The 27,623-nt window shown below is 45.4% G+C and overlaps 1 protein-coding gene and 1 long non-coding RNA gene across 4 annotated transcripts in view; one reads left to right on the top strand and one right to left on the bottom strand.

Annotated features, from left to right (window-relative positions):
* ARPC1A (actin related protein 2/3 complex subunit 1A) lies at positions 1-26,643 on the bottom strand. 2 transcript variants are annotated; one of them, XM_059036813.2, is made up of 10 exons: positions 26,384-26,643; positions 21,099-21,191; positions 19,177-19,281; positions 12,846-13,068; positions 10,398-10,505; positions 7,668-7,880; positions 5,561-5,636; positions 5,171-5,364; positions 1,994-2,084; positions 1-391 (listed from the first exon to the last, which is right to left on the bottom strand). In XM_059036813.2, exons 2-10 carry the CDS (start codon positions 21,160-21,162, stop codon positions 353-355), a joined length of 1,113 nt encoding a protein of 370 aa, XP_058892796.1. In that variant the 5' UTR covers positions 21,163-21,191; positions 26,384-26,643; the 3' UTR covers positions 1-352. The 2 variants fall into 2 exon arrangements, with proteins under 2 accessions (XP_058892796.1, XP_066868337.1); XM_067012236.1 differs by having other exon boundaries at positions 1-985; positions 26,384-26,510.
* LOC131740707 (uncharacterized) overlaps positions 26,572-27,623 on the top strand; it is a 52,032-nt gene continuing 50,980 nt past the window's right edge. Inside the window, exon 1 of one of the 2 annotated variants that reach the window (XR_010836341.1) lies at positions 26,572-27,564. This is a non-coding gene — a long non-coding RNA (uncharacterized lncRNA). The remainder of the gene's footprint in view (positions 27,565-27,623) is intronic. The other variant, XR_010836342.1, reaches the window with a different exon arrangement.

The following is a 27,623-nucleotide window of genomic DNA, read 5'->3' on the forward strand; positions in this document are numbered from 1 at the left end:
CACATTCAGTATTTTTATTTAATTTCGTAGCGGACAATTTACATACCTCCCACACCCCTTCCTTTAAGTTAGTGTGACAATTTTCCATAATAAACTACTTAAAGAGAAGCTTTGGTCAAGAATGGAATGAAATAGCAAAACAAAAAACCAAAAAACAAAACCCAAATCACTGCTGATTTTAAAAAACCAACACTTTCACCAATTATCCTCAGACAAAACACACAAGAAGGTTTGCGCCATATGTGTCTTCAGTGTTTCCTGGCGGCCGGCTCTCCTGCCCATCATGCGAATGGCGGAGCTGCCCGGCGCAGCCTGTCCGTCCTCATGCTGGATCTGGGAGGCTCGCTGAGCTTCACATTATCCGAAGGCCCTGGATAGAAGACTCTAAGGTCTGGAGAGCGGCAGGAAGAACACCGATGGTCAGTGGGGACCGGCCATCCCGGCGTTCTCCCCAAGGCACTACCCCACACCCCCTCCTTCCTGGCTGAGCCCCGCCCCCTCTGAGACGGGCTCCGGGCCTCTGGCCTGCAGAGACTCTCCCAGGCAGGGCTCCCCCTGCTGGCCCTTCCAGGCCTTGCGCCGCCTGGTCGCCACGGCCCCAGCCCACAGGCTCTGGGCCACGCCTGCTCCCAGGGCACATACGTGCTTATCATCTGTGTCACTGGCCCTCACTCCAGGTGCCCTGATGGCAGGCACTCCCGTGTTTCTGTGGCCCCCATGCAGCCAGCCTGGTGCACGACACCTAGCGGTGCTCAAAGGCGGACAGACCAGAGAGGAAAATGCGCTGGAACTTCCCAGCACACTCGCAAAGGAGAGAAAGGACTTGGCCGCAGGGATCAAAGGATGAAGGGCGGAGCTACCTGCCCACGTGGAGCTAACTGCACAGGTGCGCGATGCCCCAAAGCAGGTGAAGGTAACAAGGGCGAGGAGAGACTTGTAGAGGCAGCAACATCAATCATGGAACCGCACAGGCAGTGGCAGAATTCTGTAAACGTTTAACTTCTGGGGGTTAAGTCCGCAGAGCTGCACACCGGAGCTGCTCTCTTACCCCCGCCCCTCCTCCCCGCCTCCTTATCCCAACCCCGAAGCTGGAGGGTGCAGAGGCCTCCGGGGTTTGTCCCTCATTGTCACAACACCCCTCCACGCGGCCTCCTAAATCCCTCTAGTCCAGAACCTCCTGGCCACCCCCTGCCCCCCAGCACGGCTGGAGGCACATCCGTGCCACCCGTTCACTCCGGCAGCCTCTGTCCAGAGTCCAGGCCACCTGCACGTCACAGCAGGTGCCTTTCCACGTCGGTTCTGGAGCGGCCCCCAGCTGCCCGCAGGCAGGGCCCGCTCTGCTCTGCTTCCGCAGGTCCCACGGCGGGGCCTGAGTGCAGCGCGCACCCCCTGAGCCGCTCGGCTGCTCTGCACGTGCTGCCCCTGCAGCTCAGACCGCTCGCCTGGAGAGGCAGCTCAGGCAGTCCGTGCAGCCCCCCAATTCCTCAAGGTGAAAACAGAGGCGCTGGCTTCTCTCCCGGAGCTCCACCCGACCCCCACCCTCCTCTCTCTCCCACGACGAGCTCCCCGAGGGCTCCTTCACGTCCACGTCCTCAGTGCCAGCACCTGGCCCGGCACCCGGCAGTCAGGCAGTGAGTGCTGATCCGATTAGTTGGTGTCAACCATAAAAACATGTCTACGGAGTTCAGCTAGTCCGGGCCCAACCTGGGGCCCGCCACAAAAGCAGCCCCCAGCCCCACTCAGTGACTCCGAGGACATCCCGAAGTGTGGACTCCACCTCAGTGAGAAAGTGCGGCTCTCCTGCTAACGACTCCCAGGCTTTCAAGAGAACCACAGCCAGTGCACCGCGCTGCTGACGTGCACCGCGCTGCTGACGTGCACCGCGCTGCTGACGTGCACTGCAGTTGACGGCTGGGTCCAAGAAATGAGGACCAGTCTTCTCATGGGAAGACTTTGAACACAAACGAGATCTGTTCTGAAAGACAGACGATACCTTGAAATCCCAAATGGTCATGGCTCCATCGATGCCAGTAGTGCAAAATTTGCGACAATCTTGCTTGTCCACCTCATAAATAGACACTTGACTGAAAAAAGGCAAAGACAAGAGAGAGACTGTAAGGCACATGGTGAAAGTGAGCTCCAACCTTCCTAGAAGGGTAACAGCGTTTTCAGGAAATGAATTGTCTATCAGTTCCTTTAAAGTGTCCATAGATACTAGTCTGTAGCGATCTGACTCAGAAAATATTAAAATGTATCTTATTACTAGATGTCCAGAAAAGAAAGACTGGAAAGAGAGAAAAGCTAAGAATGTGCATTAATTAGAGGGACGTGGAGAATAGAAGCAGGACAATTCAGGCCGCACATCGTGCACCCTGCGGAGCCAGGAGAGGCCACAACCACAGCCGTGACTGAAACGGACACACTGCTTAAAAAAAATACGCGAGGCATCACGAAGCACGACTAAAATCCAACTGGCTCCAAACCCAAACTCCCAAATTACCCTCTAGGACAAGGACGGCATATGAGTCAGAAGCTCTCCTTACATTTGAAATTAATCATTATTAATATTAGCAACATTCAGACACACCACAAAATTCCAACCAAGCTCAGCAGAGGAGATTGATGAAACAACTTGGCTTAGCCTGATTATCTGAAAAACTTTCAAGAAAACCAATTCCACAGCTCAGACAATATTTGTCTTTCCCCCCGAAATGCCTAGAACATTCCCTCTGGGGAAGAAGATGGCACACACCACCTGTTTCTGCACAGCCTATGGGCTAGAGAATAGCCTTTACAATTTTAAGTGCTTAGAAAAAAATTAAAAGGCTATTGTGTCATGACATGAAAATTATGTGAAATTCACATTTCAGTGTCTATAAAGTTTTATTTTATTTTTAAATAAAATTTTAAATTAATTATTTTTGGCTGCATTGGGTCTTTGTTGCTGCTCACGTGGGCTTTCTCTAGTTGTGGCGAGCGGGGGCTACTCTTCGTTGCAGTGCGTGGGTTTCTCACTGCGGTGGCTTCTCTTGCTGTGGAGCACAGGCTCTAGGCGCGCAGGCTTCAGTAGTTGTGGCTGGCGAACTCTAGAGCGCAGGCTCAGTAGTTGTGGTGCACGGGCTTAACTGCACTGTGGTATGTGGGATCTTCCTGGATCAGGGCTGGAACCCGTGTCCCTTGCATTGGCAGGTGGATTCTTAACCACTGTGCTACCAAGGAAGTCCCTATAAAGTTGTACTGAAATACATCCATGCATATTGATCTCTGTACTGTCCATGGCAGACTGCAGGCCACATGGCAGGGCTGTAGTAGTTGTCATGGAGACCATGTAGTCCTCGGAGCCTAAAATTTACTCTCTGGTTCCTTATACAAAAAGTGTGCTGACCCTGCTCTAGGGTAAAGAGGACTTAATATCCGCAAATAAAAGCAGTCATGCCAATCTGCAAGGGTCTTTTTATTCCTAACCTCAAAGTCTCAAAAAGGCAATGAGAGCTGTCTCTTTACAGATACACAGCCTGCAGAGAAGCTTAAGAGAATCTCACAGAAAATAATTTTGAAAATCATTCAACACAGAGAAACTTGAAAAGTGTGGAGAAAAGTTCTACTATGCCTTCAAATGACTACTTTTCAATAAAGCACAGATATTTCCAGCCTATTTTAGGTCCAGGGGCCCTTTCCGCTGAACATAACAACCTGCAGTTAGAAATTCTCTCGAAGAGGGACTTCCCCGGTGGTCCAGTGGCTAAGACTCTGAGCTCCCAATGCAGGGGGCCCGGGTTTGACCCCTAGTCAGGGAACTAGATCCCGCATACAGCAACTAAGAGTTCGCATGCCACAACTAAGACCCACCGCAGCCAAATAAATAATTTAAAAAAAGAAAGTAATATGAATCTTATAAAAAAAAAAGAGAGGGCTTCCCTGGTGGCGCAGTGGTTGAGAATCCGCCTGCCGATGCAGGAGACACGGGTTCGTGCCCTGGTCCGGGAAGATCCCACGTGCCGCGGAGCAACTAAGCCCGTGAGCCATGGCCGCTGGGCCTGCGCGTCCGGAGCCTGTGCTCCGCAATGGGAGAGGCCACAACAGTGAGAGGCCCGCATACCGCAAAAAAAAAAAAAAAAAAAAAAAAAGAGAGAGAGAAGAAATTCTCTCGAAGAGAAAGTCTAGAGGTTTCCATTATTCCTCCCATGATCATCACCCACATTAAAGTCTCTCAACACAAAAGGTCTAGTCAAAGAATACAGTGCAGGGCTTCCCTGGTGGTGCAGTGGTTAAGAATCTGCCTGCCAACGCAGGGGACACGGGTTCGAGCCCTGGTCAGGGAAGATCCCACATGCCGCGGAGCAACTAAGTCTGTGTGCCACAACTACTGAGCCTGCGGGCCTAGAGCCCGTGCTCCACAAGAGAAGCCACCGCGATGAGAAGCCAGCGCACCCCGATGAAGAGTAGCCCCTGCTCACCACATCTAGAGAGCACCTGTGCACAGCAACAAAGACTCAACACAGCCGAAAATAAATTAAAAAAAAAAAAGAACACAGTGCATTTCTCCTCTAGATTAAAAAAAAAAAAAACCCACCAAGCTTTCTGGGCACGACACACTTCTACTGTCTTATTTAATCACAGATGCCTGATGAAAAAGAAGTGAAGGAGTTTTTTGGCTTTGTCATAACGATGCTGAAAAATCTGTCTAATTAAACGACCTTCTTACTTGTCACCTTACTTGAAATCCATGGCTGAAGTGACAGCTACCTTTCAAACAGGATATGACTGTCAGGTGCTCACTATTAGAGGAACACAACACCCAGGAAGGTCGCCTTTTGTCCTCAGTCAAGTTTCTGAGAAAGCAAGACCCAGAAGAGGCTGCCTGACAGGCCGCGCCAGCTCACGGGCCGCAGCAGGGCCTGCGTTCCGCACGTGGGACGCCCCGACCGTCTATGCCCTGAAGGACGTGATGAGTATGTGGGGGCAGCTCGCCCTCTGTGACGAGTTGGAGGTAAGAGCCTGCAGCCGGGAAGTTACAGACCCCTCGCCGCCCCCGTTCCTGAATGGATGTCTGGGCCCGCAGAACACAGAACATCACAGGGACGCGTCAGGAAACGAAGAGAGGCGAAGGGCAGCCCGGTCACCTAACACTTCTGCGCAGCCATCGGGCCGGGGGCCGGGCGGCACCTACGTGATGCTGTTCTGGTGCAGCGTCTCCAGGGCCGTGTTGCGGTCCTCGGTCGTGGCCCGCTTGTCCATGTTGCGGAAGCGCTCCATGGCCGACATGTTGCGCTGGATGCTCTGTTTCGGGATGTCTAGCTTGGAGACGAAGGTCAAGCAGCCGCGGTCGTCGCAGCTAAAGAGCATGGGGCAGCAGTCATGGCCCTGAAACGAGGGATCGGTCAGGCCCTGCGGGGTGTGCGCCCAGCAAGCACCCCAGCGGAGCAGCCCCACCATGGGAGCCTCTTGAGCTGCTTCCCCTACAAGGCTGCTGCTCCGAGCTCGAGCGCACAGCCACAGAGCACACCCTGCTCCCGTTCTGGAGAGTAAGCACAGGCCCCGGGGCAAGAGAGATGCTTACAGCGGCCACGACGCTGTTCTCCGAGACGAAGCGCACGCTCAGGAGGGGCAGGAACTCTGTCTTCAGAGTTGAGACCCTGAACACAAGAACAGTGTTAACCCGAGATGGAACGGACCACGCAGCCTCTTCAGACACAGATGACAAAGGATCCGTTCTCACGAGGGCTTTGGCAGGATGAATGAACACTTAAGTTAAGACGTAAGGCCCATGACCCAGGCCTCCAGCAATCTCCAGCATGAGCCAGCCCTGAGGTGACCCACAGACGCGCAGGCCTCTGGCCCCTCTGACTGCACCCACCCCTCCTGCACCCCTGTTCACCACCAACTGCCTTACACCGTGGTCCCAGGAGCGCTGGTTCTCTGCCGCCTCGGCCTGGCACCCCCACCCCGTTACCCACACACCCTTTCTGCTCCTCCTGCTTTTCCAAAGTCCACCCAGTCTCTGAAGCTCGGCTTGAGGTTCATCACCCCCATGAACAGCCTTCCTGGACCACTCCAGCCTGCAGCGGCTGCTCCTCTCTGGCCTCCTAGACTTGACTGCCACCGTCACGCAGGACTGAAGGCCTTTCTCCGCTCCCCTCTCCTCGCCTGTGCTCACATGGGCTCCTAGAGGGCTGGGACCACAGACATTTATGGGAGTCTATTCTGTGCCCCACCAGGCACTGGGGCAGGAGCTACGGCCACCGATGAACACGACACAGTGTTGGCCAGCCAGGAGCTCACATGCGAATGGTCTGTGTGTGTGTGTGTGTGTGTGTGTGTGTGTGTGTGTGTGTATACACATATATGCTTCATGGTCATCTGGCCGAGAGATTACACAGATACAGCCTCAAACATGCTGGTTGATGAAGTAGGATCATATGGCTCCATGTAAAAGATGATGCATTTTGAAACTGTGTCTCAGGAGACACCCCTGCCCTATCCCTTCAGTACGAATGGTACTGGATTAAAGTCCTAACACCTCATCTTAGGCTCTCCTGTGGCATACCTGGCTCTTACTACATGAAATACTCTGATATGGAGAAGGGTAGTGGATGTAAGTAATCTGACTTACAGGACTGGAGAAGCCAAATAATAAATCAATACGAAGGTAGGCAAGAGCTTATAACATAAGCATGTGCTAAGAGCTTATTAAGCATTACTATAAACTATACAGAAATCAAATAGCCATGACAAAACATTATTGAATGACAAAGAGCAAGTTACTATACAAAATGTATACCATAATCCCACTGGAGTTAAAAATGAAAAGATATATGTGTCTATATATGTACAGAAATCTTCTGGAAGGCTTCATAATTTAGACCGGGGAGATGTTTAAAAAATTTTTTTAAAAAAGTTCACCCGAATCAGTAAAATGTATATTCTTTCTGAAATGTCACTTTGTTGTCGGTGTGGGGCCGGGGGAGTCAGATGTGGCTGGCTCCCTGCATGGGGGACAAGTCAGGAAACCCTTCCAGGTGGGTTACCTTTAGCTGCCAACAGAAGGGACTCACCGGGACGGAACCAAGATTCACAAGCGGCCAGGACTGCGGTCGCCCTCTCTCTCCCTCTAGACTTCACAGGCAGACACAGCAGAAGTCTGATGAGACACACACTGCTCTCCTCAGGGCCGAGCAGGCGCGTCTCTGCGATTCGGGCCCCCCCAGCGCACACACCGGGGGGACGGGCTCCCAGGGTGTCAAGTGTCACTGCGTGAAGGCCCACACGAATGGAGCACTGGCCACCGACTCCACAGAGTAAGAACACATCTCCCACCTCATCTAAGGCTGCCGGACGCCACTTAACGTGCTGTGAGGAATCCACAGGGACAGACTAAACTGCCGTCTGAAGGAACCCTTACCAGGAGCAAAGCAGGAGACTCCTTTGGAGGAATCACAATCAGCACTTCCATTAAGAAGTGTTTCTGGAAGTGAGACCTAAGTCTTCAAAATTTCCCCAAATGGACGATCTCAATGTGTGAAGGTAACTTGAAAGGCTGCCTTGCAACCCGGTTCGGAGTTTGACGCTGGTGCCCTGCGCTTATACCCAGGGAAGGGCAGCCCAGCCTCAGGCCAGCTGCTGAGATCCCACCCCACTCCTAAGTCCAGACGAAGGCAGATACTCACTGCACACATTTTGAGGCATCAGCAACGGACACGGTGCTGTCGTGGCTGACCCAGGCCAGGCGGCTCCCGCTGGCGGAGAAGCTGACCCCGTGCACCCAGCCGCCAGTGCCACTGCCACCAAACTCTGACATCAGCTGACCAAAAGGCATCTTGCTGCCCCAGGGTGTACTGGCTGGCTTCTCATCCACTTCTTTAATGTAGGCAGAAAACACTCTGTGGTTTAAGGGCAGGAAGAGAAGGAAAGAGTAAATGAAAATATCCGTATATAGAAACAGGCCACAGGCAGCTGCTATGAGGTGTCCCCAAATGAAAAGATACTGACTCATCAAAAGCAAAACCTGATGACAGACAAGTTCAGATACACAAACCTCTTAAAAGACACAGAAGGGTTCTACGGGCTGCCTACAGGTCAATTCAAGTTTGGCCTGCGTCGTGTCAGGCACTACTCTTGGGGCACAGCTCTAGGAGTGATGGACACAAAAGCCCTTCCCTCCTGCAGTGCACCCGGGGGAGGACCTTGCTGTCCTGCCCCTCCCCGCCCCCTGGCCCATGGCAGACTCTGCTAAATGAGCACAGCAGACTTTCACGTCTGCTTCACCATCATTCTTAACACAGCAGTCCAGAGCCCACACAGTCAAATGGTAGGAGAGAGGAAACTATTTGCTACTCTGCAATGAACCAGTGGCATTAACTCATTTAAAGAAAGAAAGGGAGGGACTTCCCTGGTGGTCCAGTGGTTAAGACTCCATGCTCCCAATGCAGGGGGCCCGGGTTTGATCCCTGCTCAGGGAACTAGATCCCACATGCTGCAACTAAGGAGCTCGTCTGCTGCAACTAAGACCTGGCAAAATGAAAGAAAGAAGAAAAGAAGGAAAGAAAGAAAGAAAGACAGAGAGAGAAAGAAAGAAAGAAAAGAAAGAAGGAAGGGGGGAAGGAAAGAAAAGAAAGAAAGGAAGGAAGGAAAGAAAGGAAGAAAGAAAGAGACATCCAAAGAGAAAGTCAAGGGAGGCCAGTGAGAGTGGGCAGGCTCTCCCGAGTGTCACCCTCAGGTCCACTGTCCAGCCTTTGTGGCAGGTCTAGTCTGGGATGAAGGCGGGTCCTTTACAGCCTGGGGTCATCAGTCTCATTCTCTAATTCCATGAAGCTGTGTGTGAGGATGTTCTGACCCAGAGTTGGGAAGCAGAAGGGCTAGAGAACAGCTGGGGATCTGCCCTCCAATGCTATTTCTTTTTTTTTTTTGCGGTATGCAGGCCTCTCGCTGTTGTGGCCTCTCCCGTTGCGGAGCACAGGCTCCGGACACACAGGCTCAGCGGCCGTGGCTCACGGGCCCAGCCGCTCCGTGGCATGTGGGATCTTCCCTGACCGGGGCACGAACCCGCGTCCCCTGCATCGGCAGGCGGACTCTCAACCACTGAGCCACCAGGGAAGGCCCAATGCTATTTCTTTATACCGCTTCTCTTCAAAAACTTCTGAAACTTAAAGACTCCCGAAGTGATCTGGGATATTTTCCCCCTAAAACATTAACGGCGGCAGCAGCTCTGTAAGAGGCAGGACAGTGGAGAGGCAAAGGAAGCCTCGAATTATCTTGTAAGTTAGATGATGTGACCTCAGAATCTCTGTGCTTTAAATCTGCATCACGATGGCTACTGCTTTAGTCATCACAAGCCAGGAAAGAACTGTGCTGCCAAATGGAGAGTTCGAACAGAAAAGACCCTTACCCACAGGACCACAGGTCAAAGCCAATGTTTTTTCTGAAAATTAATACTAACAAAAGAATTGTAAGCTATTTGTACAAGCAGATTTTTAGACACAGCCTGACAATCCAGGTGGTATGGTTAAATTCCATCTTCTAAGGGAGCTGGAAGGACGCTGGGTAACACATCACAAACAACAAAACTCCTGAATATGAAAAAATCTTTACTGTTAACACTGGCTCTCAAGTAGAAGAGCCAATATTTTTCCAAAAAGTACCTTGACACTATCGTACTCCCATCCCACAGCCAAATTCCCATACATATCCTTTAAAAAAAAAAACCCAAACCAAAAAACCCATAAGGATTCTTGGATGTAAATCACTGGCCAGCTTTTCTGGAATTTCTCCACATAGCTTACCAAAGAATGCTGCACCCCAGCTCCCAACCCACCACAGAGTCAACATGAAGCAACATTTGCTCTTCTTCTGGCTAAGGCCGGGGTGGGGAGGGGGGAGCCTTCTTGATAAAGAACAGCTTTAAAAAGCAATTACACTTTATGACCCTTAAAGCTCTCAGCAAAGTGGCTGTGTTTCTTCTAGTCTCATGCTAATGACAAATAAAGAGCTTTAACTGAAAAGGAACAGCACAATAACAGCTCAGCAGTGCCCCGTTCAGCTCTGCTTTGTTGATCTTGGTTTCACTCTGGAATTTGCCCAGTCTGCTGCCTGGGTTATGAAATGAGAAATAACACCGTGGGAGCGGGGGACCCTGTACCTGGATGTTCTGCCTGAGGAAGCTTCCTGGCTCCGCCCTGGCATCCCTCCGCCTGCCTCTCCTGGTCCACTACTTTCTATTGATACCTCCTGATTTCTGCACTTGCTGTAGCTCCTTTTCTAGATCACAAGCTCCTTTCATCTCTGGGACCCTCGTGGGGCCTAGCACAGTACCTTACAAAGAAAAGGAATCTCAAAAATACTTGCTGAAAGATGAAAAACGAAGAGCTCAAGGCCGTCTACCAATCCTCACTCACTCCCACCTGCATTTGAAATCACAGGATCCTGCTGCCAGCAAGACGTTGTTGGGATGCCAATCCAAGCTGAGGACCGTGGAGCGAATGGGTTTTTTAATGTGCTTGCTTACCCACCTACGAAAGGAGAAAACCCATTTTAGTTTATCCACGCATCAAGCAACCATCCCCAAATGACCTACAAGTGTGTGTCAGGCAACAACACCTACACGTGGTTCTCACGTGGCTGCTGAGTGTTCTACCAGAGAGAGGGTGCGTTTCTAGAGGAAGAGAGGAAGGGGAACCATATGTGGCCCCTTTGCTCTCCTGTCTTCCAGGCTTTGACGTTTTCATCAGAGCAGCCAGTTCGGAACTTTCCCGGCTACCAGGGGATTCTCATCATTAAGTATATTTATGGATTAACTCTCATACTGTCGTCCCCCATGGACTTTCACACTCTGTGTAACTCTAACCTTTGAAATAAAAATTGAGGTTTGAAATCACTTGAATTTTTTTAAAAAATAAATTTATTTATTTATTTATGGCCGCGTTGGGTCTTCGTTGCTGCGCGTGGGCCTCCTCTAGTTCTGGTGAGCGGGGGCTACTCTTTGTTGTGGTGCGCGGGCTTCTCATTGCGGTGGCTTCTCTTGTTGCAGAGCACGGGCTCTGGGTGCGCAGGCTTTAGGTGCACGGGCTTCAGTAGTTGCAGTGTGTGGGCTCGGTAGTTGTGGAGCACAGGCTTAGCTGCTCCGCAGCATGTGGGATCTTCCCGGACCAGGGCTCCAACCCGTGTCCCCTGCACTGGCAGGTGGATTCTTAACCACTGCGCCACCAGGGAAGTCTGCTGAATTTTTATTACAAATATTCAGTGATTTGTTCCTTTGTTTTGGGTTAAGTTTGGGTTGTAAAATAGTTTAACTTCCTTTCTAAGTCTCCCTGAAACTGCAAATTCTTTATTTTTTCACAGAGAAATCAAGAAATTAGCAGAACCTCTTGCTGGTGACGGGCCTCTGACTAACTCTCTAGCTCCACTAAAGTGTTTATTTATGTCTAAGATCAGTCATTATTCTGGCCTAATTCAATTTCTGTCCCTAAACTGCTGCTTAAAAACCCACGCTGTTCTGCTGCTTAGGAGCTGAGAGACTTACTCTCAAGCAGAGTGCCCTTCCTTGAATGTTAAATCACTTTTCTATAGAATCTTTTTCGTAGGGGCTTTTCTGAAAAACAGACAACATTCTGACTTGTTTTATAACAGTTATTTTACTTTAAAGGCGTTTAGACGTTGTTTTAAAGTACTCACATCCTACAAATGAATTACAGTGCCATAGCTGAGACAATCCCCTGAACATAACGGCTTGTTGAAGGGACAATACCTCGTACTACAGTAAAGCTCAATTTGCCTGAATCTGAGACTATTTTTCAATGAATAAAAATGCGAAGTCACTGAGGTTGAAAGCTACCCAGGAAAAAAGCTGTTTCTAATCTATTTGTTACAGTGAGCCTTCTAAACAATTTCTTGCAGGCAATATTTTGTTAGCCTTATTTTTACACGTGCTTGCAAGCAAGAAAAACCGCAGGTCTTCAATTCATAATTCAATCTTGTTGCAAATTCAGACTCGTTTCAAAGAATCAAAATTTCTGAGGTTTTACTAAATTATAAACTGTAATGTGATAATCCCTTCCTTTCCTTGTTTCAGACAGTGACACATGAAGAGTAATGTGTACCCGGCTATTTTTAGTACAAACACTGCCAGTTTCACACTAAATGACAATTCCATGTTGAAGGGTATCTACCACTCTTTCTGAACACGTGCCAGGTAGAGCAGAGTGGTTTCCTTATCAAAGTAAGCAGGAAGGAATAGTTAAAATAACTTACTTAGCCATTAAATAAATCCCTGTATTTTGACTGGCTCAGCTCCAAGTGGTTTACAGTATAAAGTAAGTACAACAGGCTGATTATATTTCTGAGATTCTGGTCAAATTTTAAAGTTTAACAGTTTAAACAAGTAAAATATTATACCAGGACACAGATCTGGTATAAAACTTTAAAGAAAGGAGAATATTGTTATCTGTAAGATTCCTAGATATTTTAAGTCAACAGAGTCAGGGAAAAAAACTTCCTTAGGGCACGGAGCATCTTTCAAGTTTATAATTTACATATCAGAGTAAGAAAACAGCAATTTAGACAGTAGAGTGAGAAGAGTTGTAGCATCTTAAAGAACAAACAAGTCAGGAGGTCAGAACATAGACACCACAGTTCGATATGAATAGGAGAAAGATGTGAGACTGGACCCATTGCGCACAGAAGAAGGAAAAATGCTCAGAGAGAATGGAGAATTTCAAAGGAAAAAACATCTCCAGATGAGGAAAAGATGAAGTTACAGCTAAGCCTCCACCCAGTGCCTCAAGAGGTCGCCGAGGACACAGCAGTCCAAATGTATGATACTACAGAGAAAGAAAAAGACGCATGTTGCTCACCAGTCATTTTCGGACTCGAAGTAACAAACAGAAATGAGTCGCGCTCCGCTGCCCACAGCAAATTTGTTCTCTAGCGGGGACCACTTGACAAAAGTGGCGGCACGGTTAATTCTCAGGATCACCAGGGTCGGCTTCCAGACACCATCTTTCTGACTCCACACGTAGGCATTGCGGTCAGCCCCACAAGTGACGATGCGGTCACTCTTGGGAGCCCAGTCGATACCTGCAAGTTGAGATGTGGTGCCATCTGCTCTGCCTGGCCGTCAACAACCGACCCGGCGCCAGCAGGACGGCACCGGTGTGGCAGGGCTGGATGTGGGCTTGGGACCTTCCTCCCCAGCCCATCCTTCCCCACCTATGGTCCTGGTCGCCACCTCACATGCAAAGGCAAGGGTATTTCTCTGCAAAGCTCCGTAACTCAGGACCCTCGGGAGGCCGGGCAGAACAGAGCTGTTATAATTGCGGCGGTTACAAACCAAGCAGGGGCATTCTTAACACCCAGCCACATAACTTTAGAATATCTGATCTGAAGACCCTTTTCTTCCTTCTTTATTGGATTTTTTTTTTTTTTTTTGCTCTGAAAGTACCTTTATTCATTAACAGACCTTGGTCCATGATATTAACTGAAAGTCTGCTATATGACCTACAAATAAAACAATATATAGGGTAAACAATCATCAGTATAGAGAGGGGAAAATATAAATTGTGATTCTTCTGAAGCTCACTGTTTTTTAAACTAACCGAAATACGTTTTTTACATGATACAGGTTCTATGAAAGAGTCTTTCAGTATCTTTGCATCTAAACCAGGAAAAGACCTAAATATGTATCTGAATGTAAGATTTATTTTTCTTATTTGATCAGACTTTTACTTACTTGGTGCCTCTATGAAGGATCCCAAAGTCAAGGTCAGTTTATTATATACCAAGAGTAAAATCTGCTATAATTCAGTCATTTTATAGTTACTGATGAGGTATTTTCTATAAGTATAACTTAACACTGAAGGTACAGAAATACTACTAATAATTTTTTATTATAGATACCTCTCTAAGAATAATTAACATTCTTAACATTTACATGAAAAAAGTAAGAACCAAAGTCTCCATTAGCCATAAATCACAGCGACTTTAGTAGTGTGAACAGTTTATCTTCATTCACTTACAGGAATAGTCAGCTCAATTATTCATACCAGTGAAGGGAAAAAGATGGGAAAGTGTATTCTCAGCGATACGCATTTTTATTTTAAATCCATTCATTATAGGACAGCTTTGCAGCTCTCTTTAGTAGATTTTAGATTTTATTTTTAACTACAAAAGCAAACCCACATATTATCACGAGACAAACATCACAATGGGACATGTGCAAAGTCAAAAAAGCCCTGCTTCCATTCTTCACACGCATTCTTCCCGCAAAGGATACTAATATCATGGCAAACATTTTCCCTTATTTTTTATAAATCAGCAGTGGTTATACATTATTTTAGAACACTGATCTTATCATAATAATTTCCCCAAACATCCCATTGTTGTACGTTTTGCTCCCAAACACTTATTAGACTAGATAAAACTGGAATAAACATTCAGGCACATACCTTCTTGCTCTGGTTAAAATGATAAATTCCCAGAAGTGTGATGCAAAACAGTTATTTTTATGACCGTCTTATTTTCCTAACTTGATTACAAGCTTCGTGACAATACGAAGCAAGTCTCTGAAATTACTGTGGTGGGCAGTCCCTGGAGTGGTCTCCGAGATTCCACCTCCTGGCATTCACGACTCTGTGAGACGCCCCTCCCTGTGGGTGTGGGCAGGACCCATGACTCACTTCTAACCAGTGGAATGCTGGGAAGGTGAGATGCATGTGACTAGTACACAAGATTACCTAAGAGCATGGCACCCCTCTTGCTAGAGACTCTCAAGGTCTTTCTCTGTTACTCTCTGTTGAAGAAGCAAGCTGCCATGAATCTCTCAGCTGCACGGAAATGAATTCTACCACCACCAACCTGAAGGCGCTTGGAAGTAGATCCCTCCCTGGTGGAGCCTCTGATGAGAACAGCCCTTCCGTGGCTGACACCTTGATTACAGCTTATGAGACCCTGAGCAGAGGTCCCAGAGAAGCCAAGCCCAGACTTATGACACACAAAAAACTGTGAAATAATAAGTGTGTTTTGGTTTAAGTTGCTAAGTGTGTAGTATTTGTGACACAGTGATAGAAGACTATTAAATACATCCTTTAATATCCAGAATATTGCCTTGTAATGAGAAAACTCAGTGATTCTGTAATGATTCTGACAATCTCAAATTTCACCCCATTCCAATATCACCACCACTTTAATTACACACGTATGTATTTTATAAGAATTCCTGAAGTGCTTAAAAAAAATCAATAGATCCTTATTCTCTAAGAAAAATACAAGGAACTGCCTTCTGCTTTGTTTTAGAGTTCTAAGTCTACTTCTGTGGTTACATCTTTCATTTGAATATAGAAGTTGTAAAACCACAGTCGTAGCCTCAACCTATTTTTAGATAACACTAGTTTTTAACTCTTTTAAAACACACACACTTGTTAAAAAGAGAGTGGGAAGGGCAAATATTCAGTAAAGGCAAGTTCTCATCTCTTGCTAAGTTAGCGTTGCATCTTTTTTTGTTTTCCTGCCATCAGAAGACTTCGAAGGAAATCTAACATCTACCCTGTTCTTCCTATACTAACTATATTTCAGGATAACCAAATAGTAGATGAGGTAAGCATCTCTTTTATAAATGTATTCCAACTAACAGAGAAGAAATGATAGATTTAGGATATTATCATGTTGCAGCCACTATTAAATTAATGGCTATGGGCACTGATCAACAACTGCTAACATCACAGAAAGAAAGACAACCAGACATTATGTGCCTCCTTCATGAAAGAACCTGCTATCACCTAACTTCAACTAGCAATTAACAGGAAACACAGAGGACAGAGAAATACGTGAAACACCATGGGCTTGCAATCTGTAAAACCCAGGCTCTGGAAAACACTACAGGACAAACAACGTGATTTCTCAATTTTCTTTACAAATAAATTGCAAAGGAAAAGAAAGAAGGGAACCTATAAACTTAATAGATAGATCAACTGACCACAACCATGTGTGTACCTTATTAGGAGGCCAATTAAAACAGACTATTGTATTGGTTATTGTTAAAGAGTCCTTACCTTTTAGAGATGCAAACTGAAATATGAAGTGATGCAATGTCTGGGATGTGCTTGAAAATAGTACAGGAAGAAGAATTGAGAGTGAGTTGAGAACAAGATTAGCTGTGAATTGAAAATTGCTGAATCTGAGTCATGGGTATATAGAGGCTCATTACATTACTCTGCTTTTATATGTTGTCTATTTAAAAGTGTCCACAGTATCCAGCGAAACCACAGCCAAGGGAACGGGCTTGGCGGAATGAGCGGGGAAAGAAGACCCTGTTGAGCTTGACTCTAGTCTGGCACGGTGAAGAGACACGAGAAAAAAAATTAAAAAATAAAAAATAAAATAAAATAAAAGTGTCCACAGTAAAATGTTTTTTTTAAAAGGAGATGGTGATCAAGCATTTAACACAAAAGAATAAAAGTCAGAGAAAAACACCAGAACTCTGATATGCCTTTGATGCATGCCATACTCTCTTTTTCTCTGTAGTACTGAGCAGACTTTTCTTCTAAAAAGCTTCAGAGGGTAATTTTCTTTTTCCATAGTTACTATCTCTCTGAGAAATTATGTTTGATCCTTGGTCTCCTGCCACAGAGTTATATTTAGACTTTTCCAACAACAGTTTTTTCAGATCTAAAAAAAAATGTCATTTGAGCATTTGGACAGAAAACAGGCCCAAGTTCAAAGGATCCAGAAGTGATGCAGGGGGAGAAAAAGGACATAACTAACTATTTCACTTTTTTGGCTATTTCTTTGGTCTTTCATCTTGGCCCTTTTTCATTTATAAGTATTTCCTAATGTTAAAATTCCAGTGTAAAATATGAGTGTTCTTATTTTTAGGCTGTAAGGCCACTGGCAAAGGGACTTAAAGAAAATAGGCCAAACCTCTTAAAAATAAGGTCATGGGAAAGCAACAGCAACAAAAATAGAAATTATGTCTTTGGTGCTGGTTTGGTAATATAGTTAGTCGGTTCCTGGCATCACATACAAAGCACTGGTAAAAGCAAGAAGGGATGGTCGTGAGTTTTTGCTGGGGATACAATGTAAGGGGTGCAGAGGGTCAGAACATGCTATGTTTTTCTCTGATTGGGGGGAAGGATGTATTTAAGCTAATCAGTATATTAGGGGATTAGAGGCAAAACTCAAGGGTCCCAATTAAAAAAAAAAAGAAAATTACCATCAGTCCCTGTGCTGCCCACTTTAAGTGCAAAAATCATTGTGAGAAGGGAAACCCAAGACTGCGGTGAGAAATTTATAATTGAAAAGTTATGGAGAAAAAGTTTTGATGTGCTTGGCCAACTGTTTAAAGCAGTTGAATCACTTAGTCAGAAAATAGGATAAAAAAGAAACTATGGTAGTAAGGGTCAAAGACCAAGAGTTCTCCCTGAACGCAGCAGTAAGTTAATATGGTTTTTTTTTTTTTTTTGCGGTACACGGGCCTCTCATTGCTGCAGCCTCTCCCGTTGCGGAGCACAGGCTCTGGACACACAGGCTCAGCGGCCACGGGCCCAGCCGCTCCGCGGCATGTGGGATCTTCCCGGACCGGGGCACGAACCCGTGTCCCCTGCATCGGCAGGCGGACTCTCAACCACGGTGCCACCAGGGAAGCCCTAGTATTTTTTTTTTTTAAAGTAGCCAGACATGATTTAACAACAAAGCAATACACTGTCTTGAAATCTGGTATCAAGATATGGTTTACTAAATTCTGAAAACATTGTAAAAATTCTCCATTTTTTCTTCCTTCTCCTTTATTTCACACTTGCTTAATAAAACTCGACACTGCTCTGCTTGCTACCTTTACCCAACTATTCACTGATAGTTTTTGTCAAAGATGAAAGTTACTGTACACTTAGGAATCTGCCTCAGAGCTAATGCTTAAGATCCAGTCTTCTACAAATTGACAAGAACAAGTTAAAAACTCAATGGAAAAATGGTTAGGAGTTATGAACAGTAAAGTCATGAAAATGAAAACCCAGGTGGCTAATAAACATCTGCTCAACCTTTCTATTAATCAGGGAAATGCAGCTTATAGAGTGACCAAAGATCACTCATCAGCCAGTCTGCTTCTATCAGCATGTGTGGGGTGTGGGAAGATAAGCACTCCTATCAGGGCTGCTGGGATTAGGCGATCTGACAATGCCTGGCAAGGCTGAACATGTTTGCACCCCTGTGGTACAGCACTCTCCCAGAGACATTCACACCTGAACAGAGATCTACCCGGGGACGCTCAATTTAGCACTTAAATGTTACAGGGAAAAAGTGGAAGCAACTTAAATATCCTTCAGTGGAGGAAAGAGTAAATAGATGAGGTACGAAATGCTACCCAGCAGATAAAAGGAATCAATTTGATCTAGATACACCTACATACAGAGAACTCAGAAACAATGTGGAATGCAAAAGTAAGCCACAGGAGATGCATGCTATGGTGCCATTTATGCAGTATTTAAAAATTCTAGCCAATAGTACTAAAGCCTGCTTACACACACTGACAAACACACACACACATACATGCGTGTGAAAGTATAAAAAACGGACTGGGACAATGTCATACCAATTACAGTGTCTTCTGGGGGAGAGGAATAAAATAGGACTGGTGGTGAGAGGAGACTTTACCGTTATCTGGAATAATACTTCTTATAATAATATACTTCTTATAATCAAATATTTGTTTCCCAAGTGTTCTGGCACAGGAAAAAAGATAAATAGCTGCTAATTCTGGGTGGCAGGAATATGGGTGTTTGTTATGTTACTCTTTGTCCTTTTCAATATTTTGGAACGTCTTCCTTGCCCTAAAAACAACATACAGGAAATTTTTGGAAGACACAGCGTTCCCTTAGGACTTGGGAACACAGCTTGGCTTGCAGCTGCACACAGCTGACGTGCTGTCTGGTTTTTGCTTTCATGTCTCATCTAATCTAAGCTCTCCAGTCCCCAGAGTAGGTTGTGTTTTCTGTAACATTAGCAGAGCACTGCACACCAGCTGGGCTCAGAGACGCACTTAAAAACGAAGGTCACTATTATATATTTCCTCAAGAAAAATCAGTAAATGCTGCACTAAGTACCGTGGCAGACTTCCTTTACTAGGCTATCTGTTTACGCAGAAGCGTGCTAGACTTGGAAATGCCGTACTAAGCTCATGTGATTTCCCTTCTTTACCTGTGATGTGTCCGTTGTGCTCCTTGAGTTCATGAGCTTTCACCCACTGGCTCCCGTTCTTCTTGTAGATGTGGACTTCGTGGTTATTGGGGCTAAGGGCAATCTCTGGAGAAAAAAGTCAATAGTTAACACCTGAACTCAAAATTGTCACAAAAAAAGGGATGTTACAGTTGGCATTTTAAAAACAGACTGAAGGAAGGAACAGGAAAGCGGTTTCAGAAAATGGTTCCCAATATTCATCCTGAAGAATTCCTTTATTATTTTTACCTCTACTTGGACCCCATATTTTAAAATGTTTTCTAGAAAAACTGAATTAAAAATTTCATTTTATTAAAAACATATACAACTGTCAATTAAAGTTCTAACCAGTAACAAATAAACAATATTACTATACTTAACTGATATAATTTTATTTATTTTATTTTGTTTTGGCCCAGCTGCTAGGCTTGAGGGATATTAGTTCCCCAACCAGGGATCGAACCCAGGGCCCCGGCAGTGAGTGTGGAGTCCTAACCACTGAACCGCCAAGGAATTCCCTTAACTGATATAATTTTAGTCCACAGTAAACATATTTGACATTTTAGTTAGCCTGTACAACACTATTAACAACAAATATTTAATTTCTGTTAGACTTTCTGAAATGCTAAAAATAGCTCACAGGCTTTCATTACTGCTATCATAGACCCAGGTTGGAACCACTAGTTTATAAAAACAAGCAAACAAACAAAAACCCCCAACAACCCTTGATACTACTGATAAAATATATTGAAGTTTTTCTTTACAATAAAGCCAATATGTATCACAAAATAAAATTCTCAAGAGAACTCTCTTAGACCAATCTAAAATGTTAAGAATATACATATATGATGGATTTTTTTGAACTTATACTGGTATTTTTTCCTTTCTAGTTCATCCATTTATTAAAAATAAATATAGATTTCTAAAAATTAAAGTCTATGACCCAAACTTTAGGTCAATCATTTAATGGTTCCCCCATCTATCATATCCCCCATTTATACATAATATCCAGAACAGGCAAATCCATGGAGACAGAAAGTAGATTAGTAGTTGCCTAGGGCTGGAAGTTTTGAGGAAAATTGGAAGTGAATGCTAATGGGCACAGAGTTTCTTTTTGGAGTGATGAAAATATTCTGAAACTAGACAGTTGTGACTGTTGCATAATTCTGTTTAATACACTAAACACCACTGAATTCTATACTTCAAAAGGGTGAATTTTATGACATGTGAATTATATTTCAATAAAGCTATTATTTTAGACAGTGAATAAATACTTAACTTTTAAAAATAACTCATGGGCATAATACTACACTTCTGTTTTTTGATTTTTTTTTTGCTTTCTCTTTGTCATATTACCTGCACTTTGCTTGCTGTGCTACACCTACTTCTAAAAGTCTTCTCCATCCCCTTCTAGTTTGCTAGAGCTATAAAACTGGAAACTCAAGCTTACCATGAATAACATAGTAAACACTAGATAATACTGCTCTCAGTATGCCACTTTGTAAGCCATATGTGTCTTATTTCTAGGTCCTAGTATTCTGACTAAATGCTGGGTGGTGTTACTGTACAACCATCCCAGACAAGGGTTATTAGGGCAATGAAAGATGTCTCTGATATAAACTGTCCTCCAGGTGGTACTGTAGAAAAAGAAGTGGACAAGGAGCCAGAAGGCCTGAGTGCTAATTACGGCTCTGACATTAACGGGTGTAACCACTGGAAAGTCCTTCCAACCCTCTCAGCCTCAATTTCTCTGCCTGTAAACCAAAGGACTGACCTAGTTCTCTCTGAAGCTATATCTATGTCCTGTTCACATATGATATTAAAATATGTGATCCCTAAAAGTACCTACATCTAAAAGAATCAAAGGTACCAAAATAAAGGAGCAAAGTTAATAGCATACTTACGGGTACGATCCCTGTTCCAGGCATGACAGGTGATTGGCTCTAGTAAGAACTGATGCAGGGACATTATTCTTAGTGTGTTCAAAGGACAGAAAACTGCAACAAGCAACAGAAAAAGCATTTAAAATGGCAGGCAACCCATATTTAAGTTGTCTGGGGATCCTGAAATGTTTGGGGATAAATAAAACAATTCTCCCATTGAAAAAGACCAATCTCAATGTCAAAACTTAATCATTTAAATACAATTAGCACTGTAACCACCAGTGTATAATTTATTCTGTCAAGGGTCATCAACGGACTCTAAAACCATGAGTTTAGGACTGCTGGGGTACAAGATATTCACACAGTCTCAAATGATCATCCCACAGATTATTTATTAATTACAAATAGAAAACCATGCGTTTACAATAAAAAAATCTGGCAGTCACCACCTTAACCAAGCAATCAATCTTAGTATAGTAAGTAGTGGAACAATATAATCTGATGGGCCTCCCGACAGGAGACAAACCGAAGGGCACACCAACACTTATAAATAGTGACCACTTAATTTATTATCCGACTGGAATACTTTCAAGAGAGCATAAAGGGGCACTATTAATAATTATGCTGCAAAAACAGGCCACAGGACTATGCTGGAGAAACCTGGTAATATGGCCAACCTACCTATGAAGTATTTATGCCAAACATATTGTATTTATGCTAAATCCAATCAACATCTAGACCTAATCTCCAGTTTACAGGAAATAAAGGGGAGTGGAATTAGTTAAGTGACACCAAGGGAAAACAAACAGTTAAAACCAGATTGCCTGCCATCCTATAAAACAATTGGCCTGGACAATCCAAAAGAGGTCGGGGTGGGGGAGGGTGGCTGTTCTAGATTAAAAGAGCTATGAAAACCAAATCTGATAAATGAAACTTGATTGTAAACCTACATTTTTTAAACAGCTGTAAAAGACATATTTCGTAAAATAGGAAAAATTTGTATCTGGACTACCTATCACACAACAATACGGAATTATTTTCAACTTCTTAACTATGATAATGGTTGGCTGTTAGGTAGGAGAATGTCCTAACTCTTAGGAGATAAAGATGATGAGGTATTTAGGGATGAAATGTCATGATGTCTTCTGTAACTTATTTTCAATCATTCAGGACAACAAGTAGATGTATGAAGAGCAAACGTGGCAATACGGTCAACAACTGGCCAATCAAGGCAAAGAGTAGGCGTCTGTTATGTTAGTTACTCTTTAAACTTTTTATTGTAACTAAGTGAAAAGCAGGAATCTGTGAAACATCATTAAATTAAAAATCAAATCACACTCTCCATTCCATAGGCACCCAAATCTAGATACACTGATGAAGCAACTTTTACCTGGAATAGGAGAAATTTTTTCAAAAAAGCAGTCAGCAGCCCCACCCCCATCCCGTTTTTAGCATTTCTAAGAGGCACTCTCACAACACTCAGAGGTTTCAATACTTAAGTACAAGTCAACCTAGGGTGGAGACAAATGTGAGATAGGAATTCTGATGCAAGAAGGAAATGAATGGAAAGGCCGTCAGCAGGTTGTAAACTGAACAATGAAAGTTCAGACAAAGCAGAAATCAGTATTAGTGGAAAGCAAAGAAAATGTCTCTGCTAATTGTTGTAAGGGAACCTAAAGGTCAAAAAGAGATAAGTGTACCCTTAAATAAAACATCTGATATCTTGAACTGGCAGAGAAATATCAGTGTTTCACATTCTACTCTAAGAGTGAGGATATTTAGGTCATTAATTTTTTTTTACGGGTACATGTTCTAGAAAGCAAATTGCAACTCACAAATAAAATGTCTAACTCGAAATAAAAAAAACTTTAAAATGAATTCAAATGAGACTACTTAATTTGTCTATTTAAAAAAAAAAAAAACCTCCAGAAGCTCAGTGCATGATTCTTTTTCTCTGATGTACGCTTACCCATTACAAAAGGTTTTACTCAGTTACTCAAAATAACATGTTGTGCCATAAACATCTGCTTAATTAAAAGCAATTTAGTTTATATGCCACATTTTAAAGGCTTATTTGTTAACTGAAACAAAATTGGTCTGCAAATTAATAATTTAATGTAAATATCTACATGCAATAAAAGCACGCGTTTCATATACAGTTAAAAAAGAAAAGGTGGGGGCTTCCCTGGTGGCTCAGTGGTTGAGAGTCCGCGTGTTGATGCAGGGGACACGGGTTCGTGCCCCGGTCCGGGAGGATCTCACATGCGACGGAGCCGCTAGGCCCGTGAGCCATGGCCGCTGAGCCTGCGCGTCCGGAGCCTGTGCTTCGCAACGCGAGAGGCCGCAACGGTGAGAGGCCCGTGTACCGAAGAAGAAAAAAAAAAAAAAAAGAAAATGAGAAAATAAAAGAAAAGGTGGACTACCCTGGTGCTGCAGTGGTTAAGAATCCACCTGCCAATGCAGGGGACACAGGTTCAAGCCCTGGTCCCGGAAGATCCCACATGCCACGGAGCAACTAAGCCCGTGCGCCACAACTACTGAGCCTGTGCTCTAGAGCCCGTGAGCCACAACTAGTGAGCCCGCACACCACAACTACTGAAGCCCGCATGCCTAGAGCCTGTGCTCCACAACAAAGAGAAGCCATGGCAATGAGAACCCCGTGCACTGCAACAAAGAGTAGCCCCCGCTCACCGCAACTAGAGAAAGCCCGCACGCAGCAACAAAGACCCAACGCAGCCAAAAATAAATAAATTAATTAATTTTTAAAAAATGTTCTCAATTTATTTTTAAAAAAAGGTGCAGACAAAGGCTTTCTCATTCTAAACCTCAGGGTTATAAGCAATGCAGCAAAGCCTTCAAAAGAGGTAAACATTTACTCAATGGCATAATTATTTCTAAAATAGCATTTCTAATTTTGTTATAGCATTCAAGTTCCATATTTGGACATACACTTAGACCTGTACTACCTTCTATAATCATGTGGCTATTTTAACTCTGTAGGCCAAGACAACACTCACGTTTGTCAGATTCATAAGACACCAGTAAACACAGCCTGTGTTCATTAAACTCAGCGAAAGCAGAATAATGACAACTTGAATTTTGTACAGAGAAAAAGAAACCTCTGTCGTAGGGTGATAATTATAATTTCTAAACTGTGATTCATATTTAAGTGAGATCTGAAAAACTGTCTTAAAGAGGGTAGAGAGAAGAAAAAGGGAGAGACAAAAAGGTGCTGCATTAAATTTAACAAACTTCTACTGATGAACTTTTAATGTCCAGCACAGAGAGAGAGAGATAGAACAATTTATAGGACATGATGATTCCAGGGACCCCCTCCACCCCCCAACTCCTTTCTTTACCTATCACTTGAGTCATCCTGGTATTTGGTTAGCCATGGGCTGTGGAGCCAAGAGGACCTGGATTTGAATCCTGGCTTTGACACACAGTAGCTAGGAAACCCTGGGGAGGTCACTCAATATCTCTAAAACTGATTTTTCTTCATCTGTAAAATGGACATAGAACTGACATCCCAAGGCCAGTGGTAGCAGGATTAAATAATACGTGAAAGCATGTAGTTCAAAGCCTAGCCTAAAACAGATGCTCAGTAAGTTAAGTTAGTTCCCTTTCTTCCTCTGACCCAAGGCTTTTGAACCATCCCTAGAAATACACACCAGTAAGTACCCTCTGAACTTGGAAACACATACCTAGACTTTAAATTCTCGGTCCTGGAGCTTTAAAGTATTTGTACAGTGGGGATTTCAGTTCCCTGCTTGGGGTCAGTTTTCGACTATGATTCATCCAGTGTCTAATTGCTCTCAATACCCAACCCAGCAATAGCAGGTGCTCCGACAAGGTCACCACACCCTCCCCAGCGTTCAGAGACAGGTTCCAACTCCAGGCACCAGCCTCACCAGCAGACCAAACTTCGTTAGGCAGAACCTGTTTCAGCACAGGATTAGTTACCTAGATCTGATACTCTCCCCCAGCAGATTTAATTTTCCAAGAATGATCCCCTCCTTTAATTGTGGTAAGCAGATGAATTAACCTCGGAAAGCCTCCGAATAGGTTGTGTAGGAAGCAGTCACTTACACCTACTCCCTCACAGGGCAAAAATAGCCTCCTGAATGATACCTGCTCCTTCTCTTTCTTTCTTTTTTTTTTTAAAGATACCTGAAAAACCCAGGGCCTCCGGGAAACCAAAAGCTTCGATTTAAAAACTGATAAAAGAGGGCAGAACTAGGATAATTTAGGTAATTTCAGCAATGAGTTGAAATAGATAAAAGTAGGTCACCATTTCCTTCCAGTTCCAAAGCCCCGGTATGAGAACAGATGGCTTTATGATTAAAGATTCTCAACTACAATTTATTAAGTGCCTGCCATGTGCCCAGCAGTGTAGTAAGTACCAGGTTGGGGCCAGAAACATAAATAAGTCTGACACTTTCCTGGTCCTCAAATCTGGGGGGAGAAGGGTAGAAGAGGAAGCGGAGATAGATACACAGACAGAGGATGCCGAGAAGGAGGAATAACAGCTAACATTTTACTCTGGGCCAGGAACTAGCCTAAGCAATGTATGCAGATAAACTCACTGGAGCCTCAGAAACCCCCTGAGGATCTTATTACTGCAGATGAGAAAACGGGGACTCAGAGAAGCAATCTTCCCAGGGTCATCCAAGCAATGGTGGCGCCGGGATGACAATGTGGGCAGCCCGACCGGAGGGGTGTGGTGGGAAAGGCGCTACAAAAGGGTTCCACGGAGCGACCAGGACCGAAGAGGTACAACTGTGACTTAGGGGAAGGCGGCACCCAAGCGGGGGGATTCTTAAAGAACTCGGGGGAAGGTTCTTCTCGAGCTCGGGAAGGTCCCCCAACAGCTGAAGGATGGAAGGCGGCCCTAGACAGGAGCCAAACATTCCAGGGGCGCCTACGGCGCGCAGGGACCCTATTCTAGACGTTGAAGAAAGGAATGAACGGTCCCTCGTGACGCTCGACTGGGGGGAGATGATCCCGTTCACCACAATATTAGAGACTGGGATAAATGCCCACAATGGAAGCGCAGGAGAAGCAGCCTTTAATTCTGGCATCGGAGGAGACCTGGAGCTCGAAAATCGTGAGAATGGGATCTGGACGTGTGGGGACCCCAGGGCTCGGCGGGCCCCTCTGAGAACGCGGCTTCCCCGTCCCGCCCCTCAGCCTCAGGGCCCCACGGCCTAAGCCCCCGCCTCGCCGCCCCCGCGGGTTCAGATCCGGGACAAGGCCGGCCCAGGGGAGGCCGGCAAGACCAGAAACTCGCTCCTGCTGCGCCTTACCTGGGGGTCGGGGCCGTCCGAACGGGATCGGAGCGTTGAATTCGCGGACTCTGGTCAGTCGACGCGAACAGGCTCCGGCAGGCGCGGGCGGAGGACCGAGGCCCTGAGGGAGCGGCTGACAGATCCCGGAAGTGGCCACGGCGCCTGCGCAGCGCGGCTGGGGCGGTCGGCGCACGCGCACAGCTGGGCGCGCGGCCGGGGTCCCGAGCGCGGCCGGCGGGGGAGGGTCGGGCGCTTGAGGGGAAGCTGCTGCCTCTGCGAAGTCGGCGTCAGAAAACCGCTGGAAGGTGGTGGCGGGGCAGCGTGGGCGTCTTACTGCTTCCCGCGAAAAATGTCCTCAGACTCACGGACCGAAGTGTGTGGAGCCTTGGCGCTTTCACAAGTGCTTTGGTCACGAAATGAGGTACTGAGAATTGGGGCCTTTTGAGCCGCCCGGACCGACAAATTCCCTACGTTTTTCTCCCTTCATAGAGGCCCCCTCAGAGCCTCTGTGGAAGTGTCTCCAAGGAACCTTCTCGACCCTTCCTCGGTCAGAATCGCTTGTTTCCTGTTCCCGAGATGGCGCCACAGCACCGGGGAGTTGGGAGAGTTCAACTGCCCCCCAAACACAGGAAGACAATGCCCTGAACCCCTCTTCCCGCTAGACTGGTTGCCCTTGAACCCACAGAAATTCTGAACCAGCTCTCCTGGCCCTGGGGTGGTTCATAGGTTTGACCCCCAATGCGTGGCTGTCAGGTGATGTTCCCCAAAGTGAACTTGTCAAATTCCCGACTTCACAGTCACACCGTGTTCTCTGGGGCTGTTCATGGAGCAGTAACGCCCTGGAAGTAATTTTTGTATTTGGTCCCATGGCTACAAGGGCTTTGGTCTTAGGAGCGATCGAGGACAGATTGAGAGCTGAAAGATCATTTTCAGTTCATCTCTCCCTCCTGAAGACAACATCCTGGCAAAGGAAGGACAGCACGCGTGGAAGCAAGGATTCCTCGTGTGTCTCCAAGTTTAAGTGAACGAATCCAGAAGTATGTAGAGTTGGTACCCAGAGTCTAAATACCTACCGTGTTTTATTCAGATCCCACCTCTTTACAAAGGACAGTTCCTTCTTTGAGGGAGTTTATAATCCGGGCAGATGAGAGTGACACGTGCAAATCAGTAACACCAGGCTCTTTATGATAAATGACAAGGTAAGAAATAATTTAGCCTCAGAAAAGTAACAGTGAGACATTTAATGTTAGTCACTGGT

The sequence above is a fragment of the Kogia breviceps genome, chromosome 14, assembly GCF_026419965.1.
Source record: "Kogia breviceps isolate mKogBre1 chromosome 14, mKogBre1 haplotype 1, whole genome shotgun sequence".
In the NCBI taxonomy this organism is placed as follows: Eukaryota; Metazoa; Chordata; class Mammalia; order Artiodactyla; family Physeteridae; genus Kogia; species Kogia breviceps.

What these genes read in the sequence shown, in the direction of transcription:
- ARPC1A (XM_059036813.2), bottom strand. Translation starts at nt 21,162, where the DNA reads ATGTCCCTGCATCAGTTCTTACTAGAGCCAATCACCTGTCATGCCTGG. An exon ending in CTGGAACAGGGATCGTACCC is followed by an intron (nt 19,282 to 21,098) that starts GTAAGTATGCTA and finishes TTTTTTCTCCAG; the next exon opens with AGATTGCCCTTAGCCCCAAT. An exon ending in GATGCCTCAAAATGTGTGCA is followed by an intron (nt 5,637 to 7,667) that starts GTGAGTATCTGC and finishes TCTTGTGTTCAG; the next exon opens with GGTCTCAACTCTGAAGACAG.